Here is a 19,911-nt window from a genome sequence, read left to right on the forward strand (position 1 = left end):
TTTAATAATAATCCTAGTACAGATGAAATGTATTTTTGAAAACAGAATTTTAATGAAGCTTCAAATTAATTTGATTATTATATATTATGTGTCAATATTTTCTTAAGTTACCCAGACTAACTGATTTACTTAATAATTATTTAAAAGATTAAGGTTAGAAAATTAATACACATTTATTTTAAGGATCAAACTAAGACACTATCAGCTCAATTAATTTTTATCCAAATTCTGTAAATATTACTGTATAACACTTTATGTACAAGTTAAAAAAAATATTTTTTAATTGAATAACTAAGCGAAGGAACTGTATATAATCTATTCTTTACCTTCAAATAATACAAAAGTTTACAATAAGATCTATTACGTTCAGTTACAGAAAATAATACCACTTAACAATTATTATTTCATTTAAAAAATGGAGAGGAAAAATATGACAACATACATAACAGTGAGCCTGCCCCATTTAAAATTATTTTAACTTAAAAACAACAAGTTAGAGATCAGTCTGGAATAAAAATATAAGATAAATTTCTGAAGCAAAGAAAGAAATACGACATTAATTTTATGACATTTTATATGATTTTTTCATTCTTTAATTTCCCTTAGATAATTCAGACAGACCTAATTTCTGTAATCTATTTTTTAAGAAAGAGATTAAAAAACTAATATCAATCCTGATACAATAAAGGAAATAATGAAAAAATTAAAAGTACAGGAATCAGCAAAAGTTATATTTAGTCATCATATATAACTACGTATGATAAATAACTACTAAATAAAATATAAATTTAAGAATATTTTATGATAAAACAACAAAATTATTCATCACAACGGCAGCATTTATAAATATGGAAAGAAAAAAAATGGTTACAACAGAACTGACAGCAACTATATTTGAAAGCAAAACTGAATGCACTAGTAATTTAAAAATAAAAATACTTTATGTACTCCAAATCAAGATATGACACAGGCATAAATATATCTTTACGAATGAAGAAAAAATATTTTTTATTTATATATATATATATATATATATATATTTTTTTTTTAATAACACAAATTATGCTTCAAGTAAAGCTGCTCCTTAAAAAAAATCCTTAATTCCTTAAAAAAAAAAGCTTATTATTTAATAACAGAACAATAAACTATGAGTACTAAAACTGCAACAAATCTCACTTTTAATATTAAAGCATTAATCTCCACTAAAGACAATTATATCTGCACATCCATGCAATTATTTAAAAAAATAAAATAACTAAAAAAAGGAAATAATAAAATTTATAATAAATAATAATTCATTACTATAATTTACTTTCAATTATATTATAAGCTGTTTTTTCCATATTTATTTTACAACAAAGTGAAAAAAGCCTTTCACATAATCCGCAAATAAAATATATATATATATTTTATTATAATGATTTTAAATTAAATTTTTACAAATATTGTACATTATTGAAGGCACCATCTTGTTTTGCTGTTAATAGCATAAAATACCTCTGTAATGTAAAATAATTTGAATTTAATTATACAATTTGAAATATCTTCAAATAATTATTGAAAAGGGTTGTTTTATTTATCAACAATTTATAATTGTTTCAATTTAAGAACAAAGATATCAGCAGATTATCATCAAACTAATTAGAAAAAAAATTATATATGAGCATTACCAAAATTTTCAATTAGAAACACAACATAATAAAATATAATTGCCACAATCCTTCTTAAGAAAATACACTTTTATTAATTGTTTTTAAATTACGTTATTCTTTTCTTCATATAAGTAAAAATCATAATCATATAAATATTACCCGAGTTAGAAGAATATATTGTACTGTATATGCTCGTCTCTAAATTTTAAAATACATAAAATTAAAGAAATAATTATATCTGGGAAAAAAATTAAATATAAACTTTAACCAATAACAGTTAACATTAAGATAATATTAAATAAAAAAGGTACTCAAATATAATATTCATAACCATTAATTGTGATTATTATTAAAGTAATAACATTAGATAATAATGAAAGATACATAAAGAATAAGAATGAAAAGAATACCAATGGCCAATAAAGGTAAAACATGATAACGATTAAGATACATATATATGATGATTATGATGGTGGCAACTTATTACTTTTGTTATACAGTATTATACATTTCAATACAAACGGTCTGCCGCACCTTCATTTATAAAATGTTATCAGTGGTTCAAGGTGAGGTTAACTGTCATCTTGTTTCTCCACATGTTGTTCCAAATTATCCTCTTAGTTTATCCCAATACCTCCATACATTGGAAGGCCTTATGTAATATTCATTTCAGCCATGGCTTTTACATGAACTTTTCCACTTACTGTGGAATGACTCTATGTGTTCAATACTAATACCTGAAAAGTAAATTAAAAATTTAATTTCAGAAATGTTAACACAATAGCAGTTGTGCACCAAATAGCAATGGTGGCAATCAATGACTTAAAATACTACAGAAATTGTGTTTCGCATAAAAACAATATAATTTAAAATCCAACGAATATTAGGAACTAATTTTAATACAGTTAACTGTTGTTTGAACTCCCAATAACTGCTTTACATTAAGATTGATGATCTACATAATATATATTGTACAAACTACTGTCAAAAACACACCTACACTGCTTGCAATCTTATTTAATATTTAAAAAAAATAGTTACTTATTACTTAACAACCATTACAATGAGATATTAAAAAAACTGACCAGCAGAATTAACTATTCCTAGTGGACTGAAGCCAGATGTGTTAGAACCAGTGAGCAATGTGGGAGAACCGGTTAACAATGTAACCAATCCAGAGTCCTTACCACCACCTTGGCTGCTGAGGAAATGACAACATTCAACAACTTGGAAAAACAGCCTACAAACAAAAACACGTATTTCATAAACAAAGTTTAGAATACTGAAAGTGACACATTACTTACAACTAAAAATGAAAAGTAATTCAAATAGATAGAAATATTAGCAAATACTGTAAGAATAATTAAATATTAATTATTGGTTGTAATAAGTCATAAGACAAAAAAATCAGTGTTGACAGCAAATTAGTTTAAGTAGGCAAGATATATAGTCTAAACAATCTTTTTTGTGATAATTTCATTCTAAAACGTTTTTGTAATCAAACAGTTAAAATTATTAAAATTGCATTTGTATAATCCATTTGTGAATGTATCTACAATAAGCAAATATCTCTTTTAATAAGTAATTGAAGATGTAAGAAGTTTGGGTTACTACACAATAGTAACAGATGCAGGTATGCACAAATACAAAAATACTATTTCACAAAAAGATTGAATTTCTGTTCTTTTTCTAGGATCTGCCATCTTATGAAATTTAATTTTTTAAATCAAGATGCTCAAATGATACCTGATTTTTTTATAAAATCTGTCAAGAAAAATAGTAATATTTGGTAACTACATCTTTTTCCTGAGATATCAGAAATCAAAATTATGCAAGAAATGAAATAAGGTGTACACATTTTATTGTTTTAACCTTTAGATTATATTTAATAACATACTTGTAATAGACTTTATGTTGTAATAACTCAAGAAAATATTAAAAGATTTTATTTAAAAACTTAGCACCATTATTTTTAAGAATTTTGTGAACTACTAATATTATGCTAACGGAAAACTTTCTGTACTGTTATCTTAACAAATATCTGCAATCTATGAGGGAGAGTAAAAAATTATTTACACTTTTCGTTCTACAATTTATTTATAAGGTAGGGGTTCAACAAATACATCACTGACAAGGAAGTCATCTACCTTGTCAATGCACTCGGCTCAGTGCAGTTGGTTGCAAAGTCATCGCTTCCTGCATGTCTAAGTTTTGGAAAATCGGTGACCTCGCAGAGCATCCTTGAGTGGCCCAAACAGATGAAAGTCAGAGGGAGCAGATCTGAGCTGTACGGAGAATGTTTCAGTACTTCAAAATTCAACCTTTTCATGGTTTGAATGGTATGGCAAGCCATATGCGAGGAGGTGTAATCATGCAACAACAATACTCTTCGACCACATCAAAGCATTTGTTGTAAATGGCTTCAGCTTGTTTCCAACATTTAACTATAACTTGTGCTGCTGATTGCAGTGCCCTAGTCTTCCAGTGTAGGCTCTTTTGTGTCCCAAAAAATAATTAGCATAACCTTTCCAGTCAATGGCTCAATCTGAATTTTTTCTTCATCAGAGATCCCAGGTATTCCCAACTCCATACTCTGGGGTTTCGAGAAATATAATATTTAATCACTGGTGATTAAATATGTGTTGCCTTCCTTGTTAAAATGTCTGAGTAAGCATTGGCATATATTAACACATTTGAGCTTGTGTTCTGCAGCAAGCTGTCTTAGTACCAAACATGCACATACTTTATGCAAGCCAAGCTCATCATGGATGATTTAATGGGCAGAACCATGACTGATGTTCAAAGAAAAAGGCTACTTCATTAATGCAACTCAACTATTCGCCAGAACAATCTCTTGAGCTAGCTGAATCTTCTCTTCTGCGGTGGAGGTTTGACGAACTTTCTGTTCCCTCTTCAAGCGCTACACTCGCATATTTAAACAACTTTTAAACTTCTCAATTCACAAAAAAAACACTTTTATGTGATAAAAACTGACCTCACATTGTGATAAAATTCTACAATGAATTTCAACTCCTTTCACAGCCTTCGATCAGAGAAATTGCATCACTGCTGGCAGTTTGTTCTTGGAGCTAACTTCTAGGGAAGCAGATATGTTTACACTGCAACAGTGTTGAAAGGCAAATGACACAATTGGGATCAAAATTTACAAACAACTGCAGTTGTAGCAACTCTAAGCATGCATGCACAGAAGGCAATATGACAACCTTGAAGATGTGTTATGTTGAAAGTGCTAGATAATTTTTGACTCCTTATCTAATGAATTTTTCTCACTGATGGCAGATTTATGTCTCTCTCAAGCGGCAATAATCAGGTACACTACTGACATCTTTAAATCATTTTACTATCTTTTAGCCTACTGACATTCATATATGTTGGGAAGTCTGTTCAATGAATTACATACCTCTAGTAAAGTTGTATTTGATCACTACGCCAGTACATCACTAACAAAGTTATTCTTCAGTTTTGATAAGAAAAGATTTAATCCATAACTATATAATAAATTTATGGAATTTATTTAATGTCATATCAAGAGTATTTACAATCATGTAAACTGTAAGTTATTGAATAAAATGGTGAATATTTTTATTCGTATTTAAGTTATTTTGGAATAGTAAAAGTACAAACAAAAGTACATTTAATGATGGTGATGTGAAGGTAAATGCTATAAAAAAATATTCCCTGTTGTGTTTTGTATTTTGGCAATTTTGATTGCTGATATCTCAAAAACATGAAGTTGTTAAAAAAAACAAAAAAACAAACAAATCAGTTTCACCATAATTTTTATTGCAAATTTTAAATAGAAGTAATGAAATACGTGACCATAGTTATTTAAAAAAATAAATTTGGGTCTACGACAGCAAAAAGAAATTTCATACTGTCTAGTATAGATTTTTACAGTGTACACATGCATTTATGCATTTATTTCTACTGATATGTCACATTAAACTTTGTAGTATGAAATGCTAACAGACTTTTCTAACAAACTGCATACCAAATTAAAGGCTGTGTTATATTATTTTACTTTATTAAGAACTTTTTAAATGTCAAGAAACATTTTACATTTAAGAAAATTTTGGAAGAACTTAAGTTTTACTCCCTTTGAATTGTTTAAATGAGGTAATCTATAACCAAACAAAAAGTTAAGGATTATTATAACATCCATAATGTTATTATAATAATTCATATAGGGCCTAAAATACATGATAGAAGTGGATTTATTTTTCTTTTTGTACAAACCAATATGTTGGTTGTAAAATAATGAAATATCATAAAATTATTATTAAGCAATTTTCATAAACTTTAAATTAATGTGAAACTTCTGTAAAAAAATTATTTGAAATAAACTAGAGGTATATACATGTAAAATTATAATAACTATCAATGTAAAATAGAAATAGATTATAACATAGTGAATATGAATACACATATGCTGTATGTCCAAATAAAATTACATAACAGTTAAATTTCTTTCAAAGCTCACTATTTCTAAAATAATCACTGAAATGACCTAACTTTGATGGGTAAATATAAATATCTACAAGGTCTGTAAATGAAGTAATGAGACTGGTTCAGAAAAATGTTTTATTTATAATCCAATTATACATCGGCTCTTATCACCTTCGAGTTCCCTTGGGAAGCCACACAACACTTCAAAAGATTTTCATACTCTTAATAGCAGTGTTGGAACTCAGAAACTGGAATTATCCTTCAGATGGTCAGTTACATTTTGTTTAATGTTTTCTACTGTTCCAAAATGTCCTTTGAGCTGTTTCTTTTAAATCATTTACAGGAAAAGTCACAGGGACTCAAGTCAGGTGAATAAGGTGGTTGAGGAACTACAGGAATGTTTGTCTTTGCCAAAACCTCATTAATTGAGAGTGGTGTGACAAGGTACATTGTCATGATGCAGCATCCAGTTGATTTTGATGGCTGGTCTCACGTGGGCAACTCTTTTCCGCAGTCTTTCACGAATTTCTCAGTAAACATATTGATTTACAGTCTGTCCTGTAGGCAAAAACCCCTTATGAACAATGCCATTACTATAAAGAAACAAATTAGCATTGGTTTTGATTTGGTCATTTTTGCTTTTTTGGGACATGGTGAGTTTGAAGTGTGCCACTCCTTGCTCTGGTGTTTTTTCTGGGTCTTACTCAATCATCCAAGATTCATCACCAGTAATAATATTTTTTAGAAAATCAGGATCAGTTTCAATATGGCCTAGAAGATCGCAGCACACTTCCAACCTGATTTTTTCTCTTCAACAGTGAGGTTTTTTGGGACCAATTTTGCACAAATGTTTTCATGTTAAATCTGTTTGTCAAAATTTGACGGACTGTGATATGGTTCAAATTCAATTGTTCTGCAAACATTCTGACAGTTAATCGCCAATTGTACTGTATCAAGTCTCTGATTTGCTCAACATCATCGTCACTTTTTGACATTAATGATCTTTCAGAGCGTGGATTGTCCACAACTTATTCCCGGCCATCTGAAAATGCTTTACAACACCTAGAAATTTGAGTTCAGGATATAGCGTCATCTCCATATGTCCTGTTCAATTTTGAAAAAGTTTCAGTAGTATTCTCACATCACAGAGTTTAACACAAAACTTGATTGCACAACGTTGTTCATAATTAGTATTACTCATTTTTGTAATGCACAACAAAAACTTGTGGGAATAATAGACTAAAAATATTAATACCCAATAATATATCAGCTGTTCATATAACCATATGTTTACAATAGTAAACATATGATGAAGTTACATATAGTGAACACTGTGAAGTTAATAAACTTCACAGTATTGCCACTTTGGCTTCCAAAAAAAAACAAACTAGTCTCATTACTTTATTTACAGAACTTGTATATTAAGATATATTATGTTAGTTTTATATATATATATATATATATATATATTACAGAATTATATATATATATATATATATATATATATTTTACAGAATTGTTGGGTAAAAGATACATATAGTTTGAAAGTTGCATTTACTTAACCATGGTAAACCATAGAAAACTGTACCATAGAACAAAACTTATACTGTTCTACGATTTTCTTTAAATGTGAATGGTGCAGTTCTATTGTTCGAACAAGTTCTTGATAAAATAATGTAAAACAAAACCACTTTTTTATTTGATATAAATAGACTAATAAATTAATACTAGAAGATATAATTACCAAGCTTCCTTATCTTTTTTCTTTGGATACTTGATAAGCGGCAAAGGAAGATGTTCATTGGCACGCTGGGCACGTAGGAATCTATTACCATCTCTAAACTGAGATTCTAACCAACGTATAGTATCACGTACACGACCACTTGATCTTTTCTGTTCATCTAATGCAGACACAACTGAAATAAAATATCACAAAAATAAGAAAATTAATTTTTTTCATTTTTAAAAAATTTATTTAGCGATAATAAAATAAGCCACTACAGTAACTCAGAAAACTGTAGAAAAATTATTTACTGTATTCTAATTGAGAAATAATGAAGTCTATCTTTAGCACAATTCTTTTATTTTTATATTGGATTTAATCACTATTATTTATAAAGTTGAAGAAAGACTCTTCAACTCTCTTTTAAGTAATTTTAAAACAAACACTTTTAAATTCTGATAATAATTCTTCAATAACTGTTAAAAGCATAAAAATGATCATTGTTCTAATATATTCTGATACCTTTCCATGAACATCTAACAGTTATATTGTAAATTCATATAAAAGACAATTTGTTAAAATTTCAACATAAATATATGAAATACCCACCCACAGTAGGTATAAGTATGATGAATTTTCTAGCTGCAGCAAGTTGTTTGACAAGTGGGCAATGCAATGTTAGTGCTTCACAATCCAATACTAAATAAGGAGGAAGATGTGATGCTGTTTTCTTGACTTTAGTTTCAAGTTCTTTAACTTTAGCTCGTAACCACAACTGTCCCATATCTTGCATTAATTTATCGTGCTTTAATGCAACACCATCCTGTAAAAAAAAAAATGGAATAAATTTTTTGGCAATTATAAGAATTAATGAACAGATTTTTTTCTCATTTCAACAATCAATCATAGTACCTATGAAAAGTTTTTCATTAACCTGATAAATATTTTCAATCTTATTTACATTGAAGCACAGGTAGATTTGACGATTATATTATTCTCATTAACCTCAACTCATTCACACTAGAAAACCCATTCACAATAAATGACAGATATTGAACAAAAATTATTTTTTTAATAAAAGAGTTTAAAAATGTCAAGGCACTGGCACATTTAGTACAATGACAAATTGGCTGCAAAATAAGTGACTCCATAAAAAGAGGAGGGTGAACCGAACGGATCTGATGAGTTGATAAGAATTCACTTATAAATAAATGAATGGAAATGGAAGGAGAGAGGGGATATATGAGAAGCTGCTCAGAATGAGAAATGTAGCTACAGAGAACATTCGCTGTTGGCTACAGAAAGCAATGAGAAATGGAAGATGAGGTAAATGGAAGAGAATGATGAAAAAGCAGCAACAGTAGAGGGTGGAGGTATGTGAGCAGCCCTTCAATTAAGTCTTATAAAGTTTGTTGAGGGATGGTGCAGTTAACACTCTTCTGATGGGGTTATACCGTGAGAGAAAGAGGTGGGATGCATGAACAGGCGGGTAGCCGTGATTGGCAATCAGTGAATCAATTTCCTAGCCTATTCCTTTTTACAGAAGAGAGTGAGTGGTTGAACGAGAGGCAAAACGAGAGATATCAGCCCATGAACGAACTGAACCGAGCAACAGACAAACGAATGAACGGGCAAATGAATAGATTGATGGTAAAAAACATTGACAGGGGCGTTCCACAACAGACAGATGTGACATCGAATAAATCTAACCACCATCAACCTACCCCTCTCCCTACATTTGTTCGCTCATGGCTGCTATGGCATCAATCAACCAAATACCTATCACACATCTCTCTCTCACTTTCCCTCTATAGTACACAACACTGAAAGATTTCAATTATATACACTCACTTTATACTCCATAATTAACTTTTTTTTTTAATTACTAAATGCAAATATAATTACTGCTGGCACTCTCCCTAACTCTATCTTTCTGTTTCACACTAAATGATCAATTACTTGTTTTTATTACTTCATTTTTGTTCATTTTCATTTAAACTTGTGGTACACTATGGAAACATACAAACACACTTTTACACAAATGACATTCACAATATACATATAAATAAGTGTTATTTAACCTAATACAGAAGTTTATTTAAGTTATCCTAAATTGATTAATTAACTATATTATAAACATTATTATTTATTTTAAAATAAAATAAAAATAAATAAATAAAGCTAATTATAAAATAGGGGAAATAAGTATGAAAGAAAATTAAATATATATTTCTTAAACATGGTTTCCGGTGATATGAATTAAAATAATTAAAAAGTGATAACCAGCAATTAAAACAGACAAGTAAGTAGATAGTTAGTTAAAAGTTAAATAATTTAAATTTATAAGCAGGTCAAGTAAACATTATCAAGCATGCAGAAAATATATAATTTCAATCATTCAAAATGGAAATGGATTTACAAGTGTCATATAAAAAGACAATCCACAACATCCTTGGTGTAATCTTATTTAAACATCCCAAACTTATGGCTTCTCTAGTTGAGTAAAGTATACATTTTTAAGTTCGGTTATGAACTGTATCTTTATTAGCTCTATTATGCATACAGAGTTAAACCAATTTATTTTTATAAATATTCAGCTGATTAGCAATGTGTCATGTGGAAGACCTTATCATATTGCAAATGGTTATTTTGACTGTGATTATCTAAGTCTTTTCAATAACTAAAATAAAAAAAATATACTATACACATGATAATTTTGAACATACATCTGTTCTCAACAACTTCAATACACCTGATAGTTTCTGCAGGGTTCCTAGCTTTGAAAATCAAACGTTCAACTGATTGATCTAACCAGATTAAAGCAGCTTTGTGAAACAATAACTGAATGCAATTTGGCAGTTTGGTTAGCCAATGCTCACAAATTAACTTAAAGAAACTATTGGTGTGGAAATAGTCAGTAGATAATAGTAGTCTTGAAGTTGACTGCTGGTTACATTTGGAGCACCACCAGGATAATACTAGCTGTTACTTTGCCTGATGAAGCTCCATTCTGATCCCTATATAAGTGGAATGTTACCATTCATTAATTTTCTTTGACTTAATTTATTTTTATAAAATAACGTGACAGAAATTCAAACTATAGATATTCTTTTAAAGTTATTAGATCAGTGTCAGGATTTGCCTATTTATTATGCAATTTTATTAATTTTCTTACTTTATTGGAACCCCTTAACAACAATTCCTACTGGATTGATGTCAGATTGTTTATATATTTTAAATCTGTTTTTATTTACAGTAGTGTTGTAACTATCTCTTTTTTATTTTATTCTGGGTTGGTTTTTTTACTTCCATTTATTTTCATTTGTTCATATTTCTGTTTTGGTGAGGGTTCCTTTACAACCCATAGTGAATTTTCTTTTATAATATATGCACATTTATAAATCACACGTAATGTACAAAAGAAAAGCTAGAAACTTTCAAGAACTTTATTGTACTTCTGATAACTACAGAATAAAAACAAATGATCCCTGGACTTTTAATTGGTTTTAATGTCAGCTATCAACAGAGTTGTATTTCTGTACTGAACCTATGCTATTCTACAGGATCTGAATGATTTTCATATTATAAAGATTACAAATTAAGTCACAACACACATCACCCATGTTATACGTATCAAATTTAGTAATAAAAGATACCATTTTATGCTAGGATTACTTTTCCATGCAAGTGAAATTATTACTTTTCCAACTTCATTCTCTTCAAATTTTTAAGTAGCCTGAATGTGATAAAGTTGGGATATGTTCATAAAAACTACTGCACTATATTTTGAGCTAATTTACTAAAATGAGTAGTTCTTCTTTATGTTAAATTCGATGAATTTTGGTAGCATATTTAGATTTATCTAAATATTTAGAAACAAAATCATACATGGATAATATTTGGACAAATTAAATCAAATAATTTGGAATAATAAACAATGTGTTCTGGATAAATAAATAAAAAATGTTTAACCGATACACCTACTAATTTTAACAATATTTAAGTATTTAATAAAAGCAGAAGAATTATAACTAAGAGAAATATTAAAATTTGATACAAACAATTAAAACAACACCTAACAAGGAATAAAGATTACAGATAATAATAGGATGGGCAACATGTAAATATAATGAGTGTGCAAGTATGAGAGGCTGTTACTACAACCGATGTAGGGGATGAGGAGAGAGAATAAATAGGTGGTGGTTTCGAACCAAGAGTAATTGGGTTTTGAGCAAGCCATTTGCATTAATTGCTTAGAGAGGTTTGAGGAAGAAAGATGAGAGGAGGCAAAAAAGAGGGAGAGTAGGTATATACAAAGCACCCTTCCTTAATATCTACCCTCAATTTTAGTCGTATTTTAATTTTCCTTCTTGGAAATGACACGATGGCCTCCCCTCTCCATTCTGCTGACTGCCTGGGGTGAATTGGGGTGTAAAAAGCAGCAGCAGGAAGTGAATATAAAGGGTGGATAAGCAGAAGATACTAGCCGCTTAGCATTCAAATTATTCCTTTATGAATAGTACCCTTCACCCTTCCACATTACATTACATTACTTCCCTGTACAGTACTATTCACTTGCATACTTGGTGGGGTAGAGAAGAGATAAAATACAAAACTGGATGATAATATACTTATCATCTAATAGTTCAGTTTATCTTAATTCATATAAACATGACTGGCCAAGCACTTAATATCATAAACTGTACTAATAAATGACAAGTATACAGACCTAAAAACAGATAGTAAAAGAATTGTTAATAATGGGTCTTAAGTAAAGAAAGTAAACTTTCTTTACTTGTTTATCTCTAAGATATTTCAAGTATTGAAATATTGAAGTATAGTATTGAAAGCAAGAAGTAAAAATAAAATATCAATGGCCAAGCCAAATTTAATAAACAAATTTCTCTAAAGCACTAAAGTTGAGTGAATTTGCCTACTTGCTGCTGGAAATTATTAATGATATAGCAATCTGTACCACTTAAAAATAATTAAGTATGTATATGCGCTCATAAGCATTCAAACAAAATTATTTATGTATATTTTATAAATGATACTAAAGTATAATTTCAGCTAGGTATTAATAATTTAAGAGAATAACCTAAATGAAGATAAATACCAAATTTATCTGCAGCAAAAAAATACTGAAATTTAACTGACAATGTTTTTTTTTTTTGTCAAACATAATTTTTTATTTTTTAAGTTATTTTATTTAAACAGAAAATACAACTTGTTTAATAACATTTATGTAGCTCTGATAGACAATCAGTTAAAAATTATTTAATTTCAGTTTATGTGAGATAAATGTACTGTTATGACAGACACATTTAATTGTGACCGAGCAGACAATAAATGTATCATGCAATTTAGCATATACACAGTATATATTCTTGTGTGTATGTATGAACGTGTGCACATTTAAATCATGTCGTGAAAGTAGGGGAGAGTACCAATTGATGGAAAGAGAGAACAAGTGAACAATGTGGTAGAGTGTGCAGTGGAATGGAAAGTTAGAGAAGGAAGGGGTAATGTAATATTTGAAAAATGTGACCTCAACCCTCCCGCATCCATATCCAATGTACACTCCAATCTCGCCCATGAAAGGGATGGGTTGAGGGGCTAGTAGATTATTATCGCAAGTGACGCTTGCTCACTGTAACATGTGTTGAATATTTATTACCTCATTCTAAAATCACAAAAAGATACGTCATACACACACCAATGCTACATTATGCACTATTGGTTCCAGTAGCGCAGTAACAGTTTTTTTTTACAACAATGGCACCAATTATAGGCACCAATTTATAGTATAAATAATAAATATGTAAAATTAAGAGACATACTTAAATAATTTATTTCTATAACATACACATTTACAATTATAAACTATCTAATAACACTGCAATTTAGCCAAAATACTTGCCGAGTAAAAGATAACTTCAACAAAAAAGTAACTGCATTTTGGATCTTATGAAACTGATAATTGTACAATGGAAAAAAAAAAGGTACAAAGAAAGATGAAAGGAGCTGTCATTTAATGATATACCTTCATTTATGAGTTTAATGACCAAGCTAGTTTTTTACAAGTCACTTAGAAAAAAGTCAAGAATCTTACACATTTTTATATATTTTAATCACAAACAATTTGTTTCAGTCAAATACATAAAACATTTGTACGTTACCTAACTTAATTACACAACCAAAATTTAAAGTAAATCTACTGAAATTACCTATCTTCAGAATATAATTGCCACAAACCATATCTGTATAATTTAATATGAATGAATTGTGTTATTAATGAGGACAAGCACAAGATTACAAATGTATGCACATACAGTATCAACTGTTGCTTCCTAAAACTAATTTGTATACAATGAATGTACAATGTTTGGTTACTATTACAGTTAGATAATGTTTGCACCCTTAAATCTCATATGATATCAATTGTAATTTAATTTCCTTTCACAAATCTCACAAAAATACCAGTAGGTAGGTTAGGTTTTTCCTATCATGTAAGTTTATTAACATTTTATTCATCAATTTGTAAACAATATATGACCCTCATGAATAATAACATTCACAAGGATGATATTTATGTAGACTGTTATTGGTCTAAAAAAATAATTAAAAATTCATATAAACTGCAATTATACTGTGTAAAACAGATAAATGACTTCATCATCAAATTATTACTGATGTGGAAAAAAATACAGTCACGATACTTAGAAATGTCAACTTTAAAAATCTGTAAAAACAAAAACGGGTTGAGATAATGAGTAAAAAATGTTATTACTTATTTGTCAACGATCCTATATAAAAAGTGATTTTTAAATTATCTGGTGGATATTTTAATAGGACTGTATATTTTGCAATAGTGTATATGTCATGGAAAGAGTAGCATTTTAATTCTTAGAACTTTATTTTAAAAATAAATTAAGAGAAGTATATTAATAATGGGGATGTAAAGCATTTAACCTACATTAAAAAAATGTGATTTGATTGTCAGACTTCTTAATTGACAATTTTTTAATTAATTTTAATTAGTTTTTTTATAAAAGTGTACTCAATTTCCCAAGTAGCAGATTACAAAAAAAAACTGATAACAATGAAAATTAAAACTACTTATGTGAAGAAAAAAAGAAGCTGTTTGTTTTACAAACATATAATCTTTAATTTTTAAATTGATTTAAGTATTAAATATTATAAAGTTATATCAGTGCTGTAGGAAAATTTTAATAAGTCTTTATTTTAACATAAATGTTTCAACAGTTCTCTTTTAAACAAGATGCTATTTTATTTTTTAAATATAACGCTCAACAGCTGGCCATCATTATGATCTATGCACTCTTATAGTCTTAAATGAAAATTTTTCATTACTCACCATAACATGGCCAGTGCAATGCGTGCAACTTCTTGAATTTTTAATTCCCTTAATGTTTATGGTCGCTAAAAATACACCTTGCTCTTGAGTAACTTTTAAAGAAAAAAGTCACATGTGAACAAATCACATGATTTGTTCACATAAGTAAGTAAAAAGTTTACTTACATAATTTTTTATTCCACATGTCCCCATTTTTGGATATATGGTTTGGAAAGAGTTCTCTTAAAGCAATACTTACAACTAGCATAACTTATATACCGTCTTGCTGGAATCATGTAAATTTTGGTGATTGAATGAATTCTTGCCTCAAGAATGTTGTGAAAATGATTGTGTGATCACGATAGTGTTTACATGATAGCCTTGGAAAAAGATTGGTCTAATAATACCAGATGACTAGTGCAGAGCAGACTGTAACCTTCAGAAAATGCAACTTATCTAAGTATCGACTATTATGCTTATTTGTACAGACATTCAAGTGAAAATGAGTTTCATCTGACATACACTAATAGTGGATTAAGTCTTTATCACCATCCAAACAGTGCAATTTATTGACAAAGATCCATATTAGGAACCACATAAGTAAATTTTAATTTCAGAACAGTTTGAATTTTATAGGGATGAGAACTGAAGTCCTTCTATAAGATTTGATGGTTAAATATGAATCCAATGCTAATGCATGTTTAATCAAGTAATGTTTTTGTCTGCACGTTATGGCAATTTTAGCTCTATAAATATGGATGCCGCATTTTGCTGTCTCTTCAGTTTTAAACTTACTATGGACCCAATTTCTTCAAACTTTTTAACCCGCTGTATCAACAGATGGCTCCTGTCCATAATGTGAAATAATGAACAGATTGTGAAATTACCTTCATATAGTTATTACAGAGTCAACATTTTTATAAAACAATTTAACACAGAAAGCATGATATGCACCTGACCAATGTTCCATGTTTACTATATGACAATAAATTCAGCACCCTCACCCAATCAAATGAATAATCAAGCTGTTAAATTATGCTGCTTTTCTAATGTGCCCTATATAAAACTATTTTTCTTAATTATTTGTAATTTATTATAAATCCAAACTTATCTAGTCAAAAGATAGAAAATATAAATTCTTAAATATTTATGTACAACACATATTATATGTATTTATGTACGTATTGGTACAACACGTTTTTTCAAAGTTAATAAAATCAAAATTTGATGGTTTTCTAACAGAAGCTGAAAATCTTAAATAAAGCTCATAAAATTACATAAAAAATAAGGAATATTGAAACTAAAAATTTTATTTTTTAATTATTTTTTTCTGTTTGATAAAGGTTAAAAAAGAAAACAATAACTTTATCATTCAAAAAATCTAAAAATTTCATACAATTAGGGATAATATATTGATCTAACACAAGTAATTTAATGTTTTATCTAGAAACAAATAGATTTTGATAATACTTTAATTTTTATAAATTTAATGGTGTAATATACCAAAATAAATTTTTCTACAAATTAAAAACTTAAATACCTCTAAAATAAATTAGATAATCTGCTGTTTGTTTATAGGCAAATAAATGATTGAGCATTCTTTGTGCCATATTTAAGTTAAAATGCAATCCACAATATCTCAAATCTAGATATTTATAATATCAAAACTTATTTTATACATAGTAATTCTTAACAATAGAAAATGTGTTAATATTATGGATGAAAAGGAAATATAAATATAATGCGTTAATATATTGTAATGTGTGATTTTTTATATTAGCATATGAAATTAGCAAATAAAAAAAATAATAGTGAACAATAATTTTAACACTCATTATTTAAAACAGCATCAGCACATCTAAATATATAGATTATGAACTGAATGAACAGTATGGGGTGACAAGTAAAATGAGATAAAACCATTTATTTGTTTTTTCCTACTATAAAAAAAGAATAATAGCAGCAACAGTAGTGGCATACATATGATGTGATGTGACCTATTCCAACCGAGTGGTAAATTGTCTATCTTCCATCTCACTGTACTGCTGCATCCCCAATCAGCTTTCACAGTAGGGTTTCACTACAACAGAATGGTTCTAGTGGATGGGGTTGAATAATAAAAAGAGTGAAGCGAATGCGCGTATGAAGAGGCCAGAAAAAGTAGGAAAGTAGGATGAGTGTGAGATAGAAAGGGAGAAGGGAATAGAGATATCCGGGAAGTATCAAAGAAACATACAAATGAGGGTGTACTGTATGATAGAACAGGAGGGTGGCTGCACAGTGCTGCACTCTACTCAGGCTCCTCTCTATTATAAAAACATGCTGTGCTTGTGTTTGCCCTCCATTCATGAATATTTATCATCATTCTATGTGCGTGCATACGAGCATGCACCTGCACACACAAAAAAGGATAGGCAAGGGGATGTACATACAGAGAAAAGAGTAGAAACGATGTGGCATGGAACAAGAAAACAAAGCAAGACAACTAGAAAAAGCTGTTTAATATAAAGCATGTGCACGCGCGTGCACACACACACACACACACACACACACACACACACACACACACACACATACACACATTCACACAGAATCAGCAAACATAGCATCTGTTCAGTTTTTCATCTTACTGTCTTGTACAATACAAATAATATTTTATAGCAATTTTAGAATAAAAAAAACACCAAGTTAAAAAATAAAAACAATGTAACAAATCATTATAAAATATTAACAATGCACACAAAATCTAACAATTATATAAATTCAATACAAGAATTAAACTAAACTATCAACATTTCTAAGTACTCGCAAGATGAGTACACTTCAGAATTTACAGGAGTGTCTGTCTGAAATGACTAATCTAATCATTGAAACCAATTGTTTCAAAATGTTATAGATAAGTTACAACTAATTTTACGAAGTATATGGTAATAATCCTACTCTAATATTATGTCGGTTAAGAGTAGTGAAAAGAAAGAAAGGGAAGATAAAAGAAAGGGTACAACAATAAATATTCTACTAATAAATATATTTGAAGTTAATTGTAACTGAATTCCTTTTTTATTTTTATATACACTCATGAGTGCTTTGTTGTGATTGCTACTTCATTAGGTGCATTTATAAATAAGAAAATTAAACTATTATTTTTAAAAGTAATGGAAACATCAATTTTGTCCCATTTGTCACATAAAACAGATTACATACATATATATATATATATGTATATATATATATATATGTATATATATATATATATATATATATATATATATATGTATATATATATATATATATGTATATATATATATATGTATATATATATATATGTATATATATATATATATATATATATATATATATATATATATATATATATGTATATTATTCTTACTGCTAGGATGCATTTATAAAAATTATTCATCAATGATAAATAAAAGCAAATTGTATATAAATATATCCTAACATTTAAAAAAATGCTTACAGCTACCTTCAACATCAGACTACATAAAGATTTATATTTTGAGGGGTTAAAGGTCCAGCTCAGCAGATAGAACTTAGTCACTAGTGAAATTTTTTAATTTTTTTTAAAACTTCTTGGACAGGAAAACACAAGTCCCAACACAATCTCATAGGAACTGTATGTTTCCTTATTGAGCCCTGAGTCTTGATGTGGCATGGAACCAAGGTGGGGACTAATACAACTCCCAATGTACCTAACCAAGAAATAAGAATGAGGAAAGGAACATCCAATCTTTAGAGATGTTGCCTCTGATTGGGATAGTTAGTCTTGCAGGTATGCTATGCTGAAATAATCCATCAGCATAAATTGAAATAAGGCCAGCTAGAATAAATGTTTTTGGTAAACTTTTTAAAAGAGATTTTGTTACTTAGTAACAGTATGAATCCTTAACAAATGATTATTTTAATGGTATTAGTAATATAATTTTATTCCAATTTTGTTTATTTGCAATTTATTTTACACAATAACAATGGCTATTTTCAATTGGCGTACAAAAGTAAATTAGACATATATAGATGGTTTATTTACTAATTACTTTTTCATCATTTGTCATTTTTTAATCCTTTTTTATATACACATTAATTAATAATAAATAACTTAACAGAAGTTTAATTTTACTTCCTTTTCACACACGGAATCAATATTACTTACTTGTTAAGAAATAAAATTAAAATGCAGCATTAGTGAGAAAGTTCATTGCTTTTCAGGTTTGTAGTTAGTAACGTATAATTTAGATAGAACACAATTTTGATTTCAATGCTGAACTCAAAAATGGATTTCCTTAAAAAAAATTGAAATAAAACCTCCCTGGATATTTGACAAAATTGTTGATTGTTCTAGTACTTTGCAGGAGTAAAGAAAAATTAGGTAAATTACTAAAATTTATATTAATATTTGTTACTCGTTCAAGTTTCAGTTTTTAAAAATCTTCTCAGAAACCATGATTTTCTCCTCTCTAATGTAGTTAAAAAAAAAAAAGGCAAATGATAGACAGCTGACAGTTTATGAAGAACGAGGATGTTGTTTTGGCATTATAATTTAATTTGAGTTTTTTTTATGGTGTAATAGCACATCAAACATAATGCTGTGGGTACTATGTTATGTAATATTTAGAGAAAATGTGATGACTACTGTTTGTAATACTGAGGGTAAATACATAATTAAGTTTTAGATGGCAAATTAAGCTCCAACT

At 28.6% G+C, this 19,911-nt stretch overlaps 1 protein-coding gene across 1 annotated transcript in view; it reads right to left on the reverse strand.

The window, feature by feature from the left end:
- Positions 1-710: 710 nt before the first annotated feature.
- Positions 711-19,911, reverse strand: part of Smg5 (Smg5 nonsense mediated mRNA decay factor) — a 126,174-nt gene continuing 106,973 nt past the window's right edge. The window contains exons 13-16 of the mRNA XM_075371220.1: positions 8,452-8,665; positions 7,864-8,035; positions 2,738-2,892; positions 711-2,389 (exon numbers count right to left, since the gene is read on the reverse strand). Coding sequence (XP_075227335.1) covers positions 2,322-2,389; positions 2,738-2,892; positions 7,864-8,035; positions 8,452-8,665 — 609 coding nt within the window. The 3' untranslated portion in view covers positions 711-2,321. The remainder of the gene's footprint in view (positions 2,390-2,737; positions 2,893-7,863; positions 8,036-8,451; positions 8,666-19,911) is intronic.

This window comes from Lycorma delicatula, chromosome 1 (genome assembly GCF_047948215.1).
Source record: "Lycorma delicatula isolate Av1 chromosome 1, ASM4794821v1, whole genome shotgun sequence".
In the NCBI taxonomy this organism is placed as follows: domain Eukaryota; kingdom Metazoa; phylum Arthropoda; class Insecta; order Hemiptera; family Fulgoridae; genus Lycorma; species Lycorma delicatula.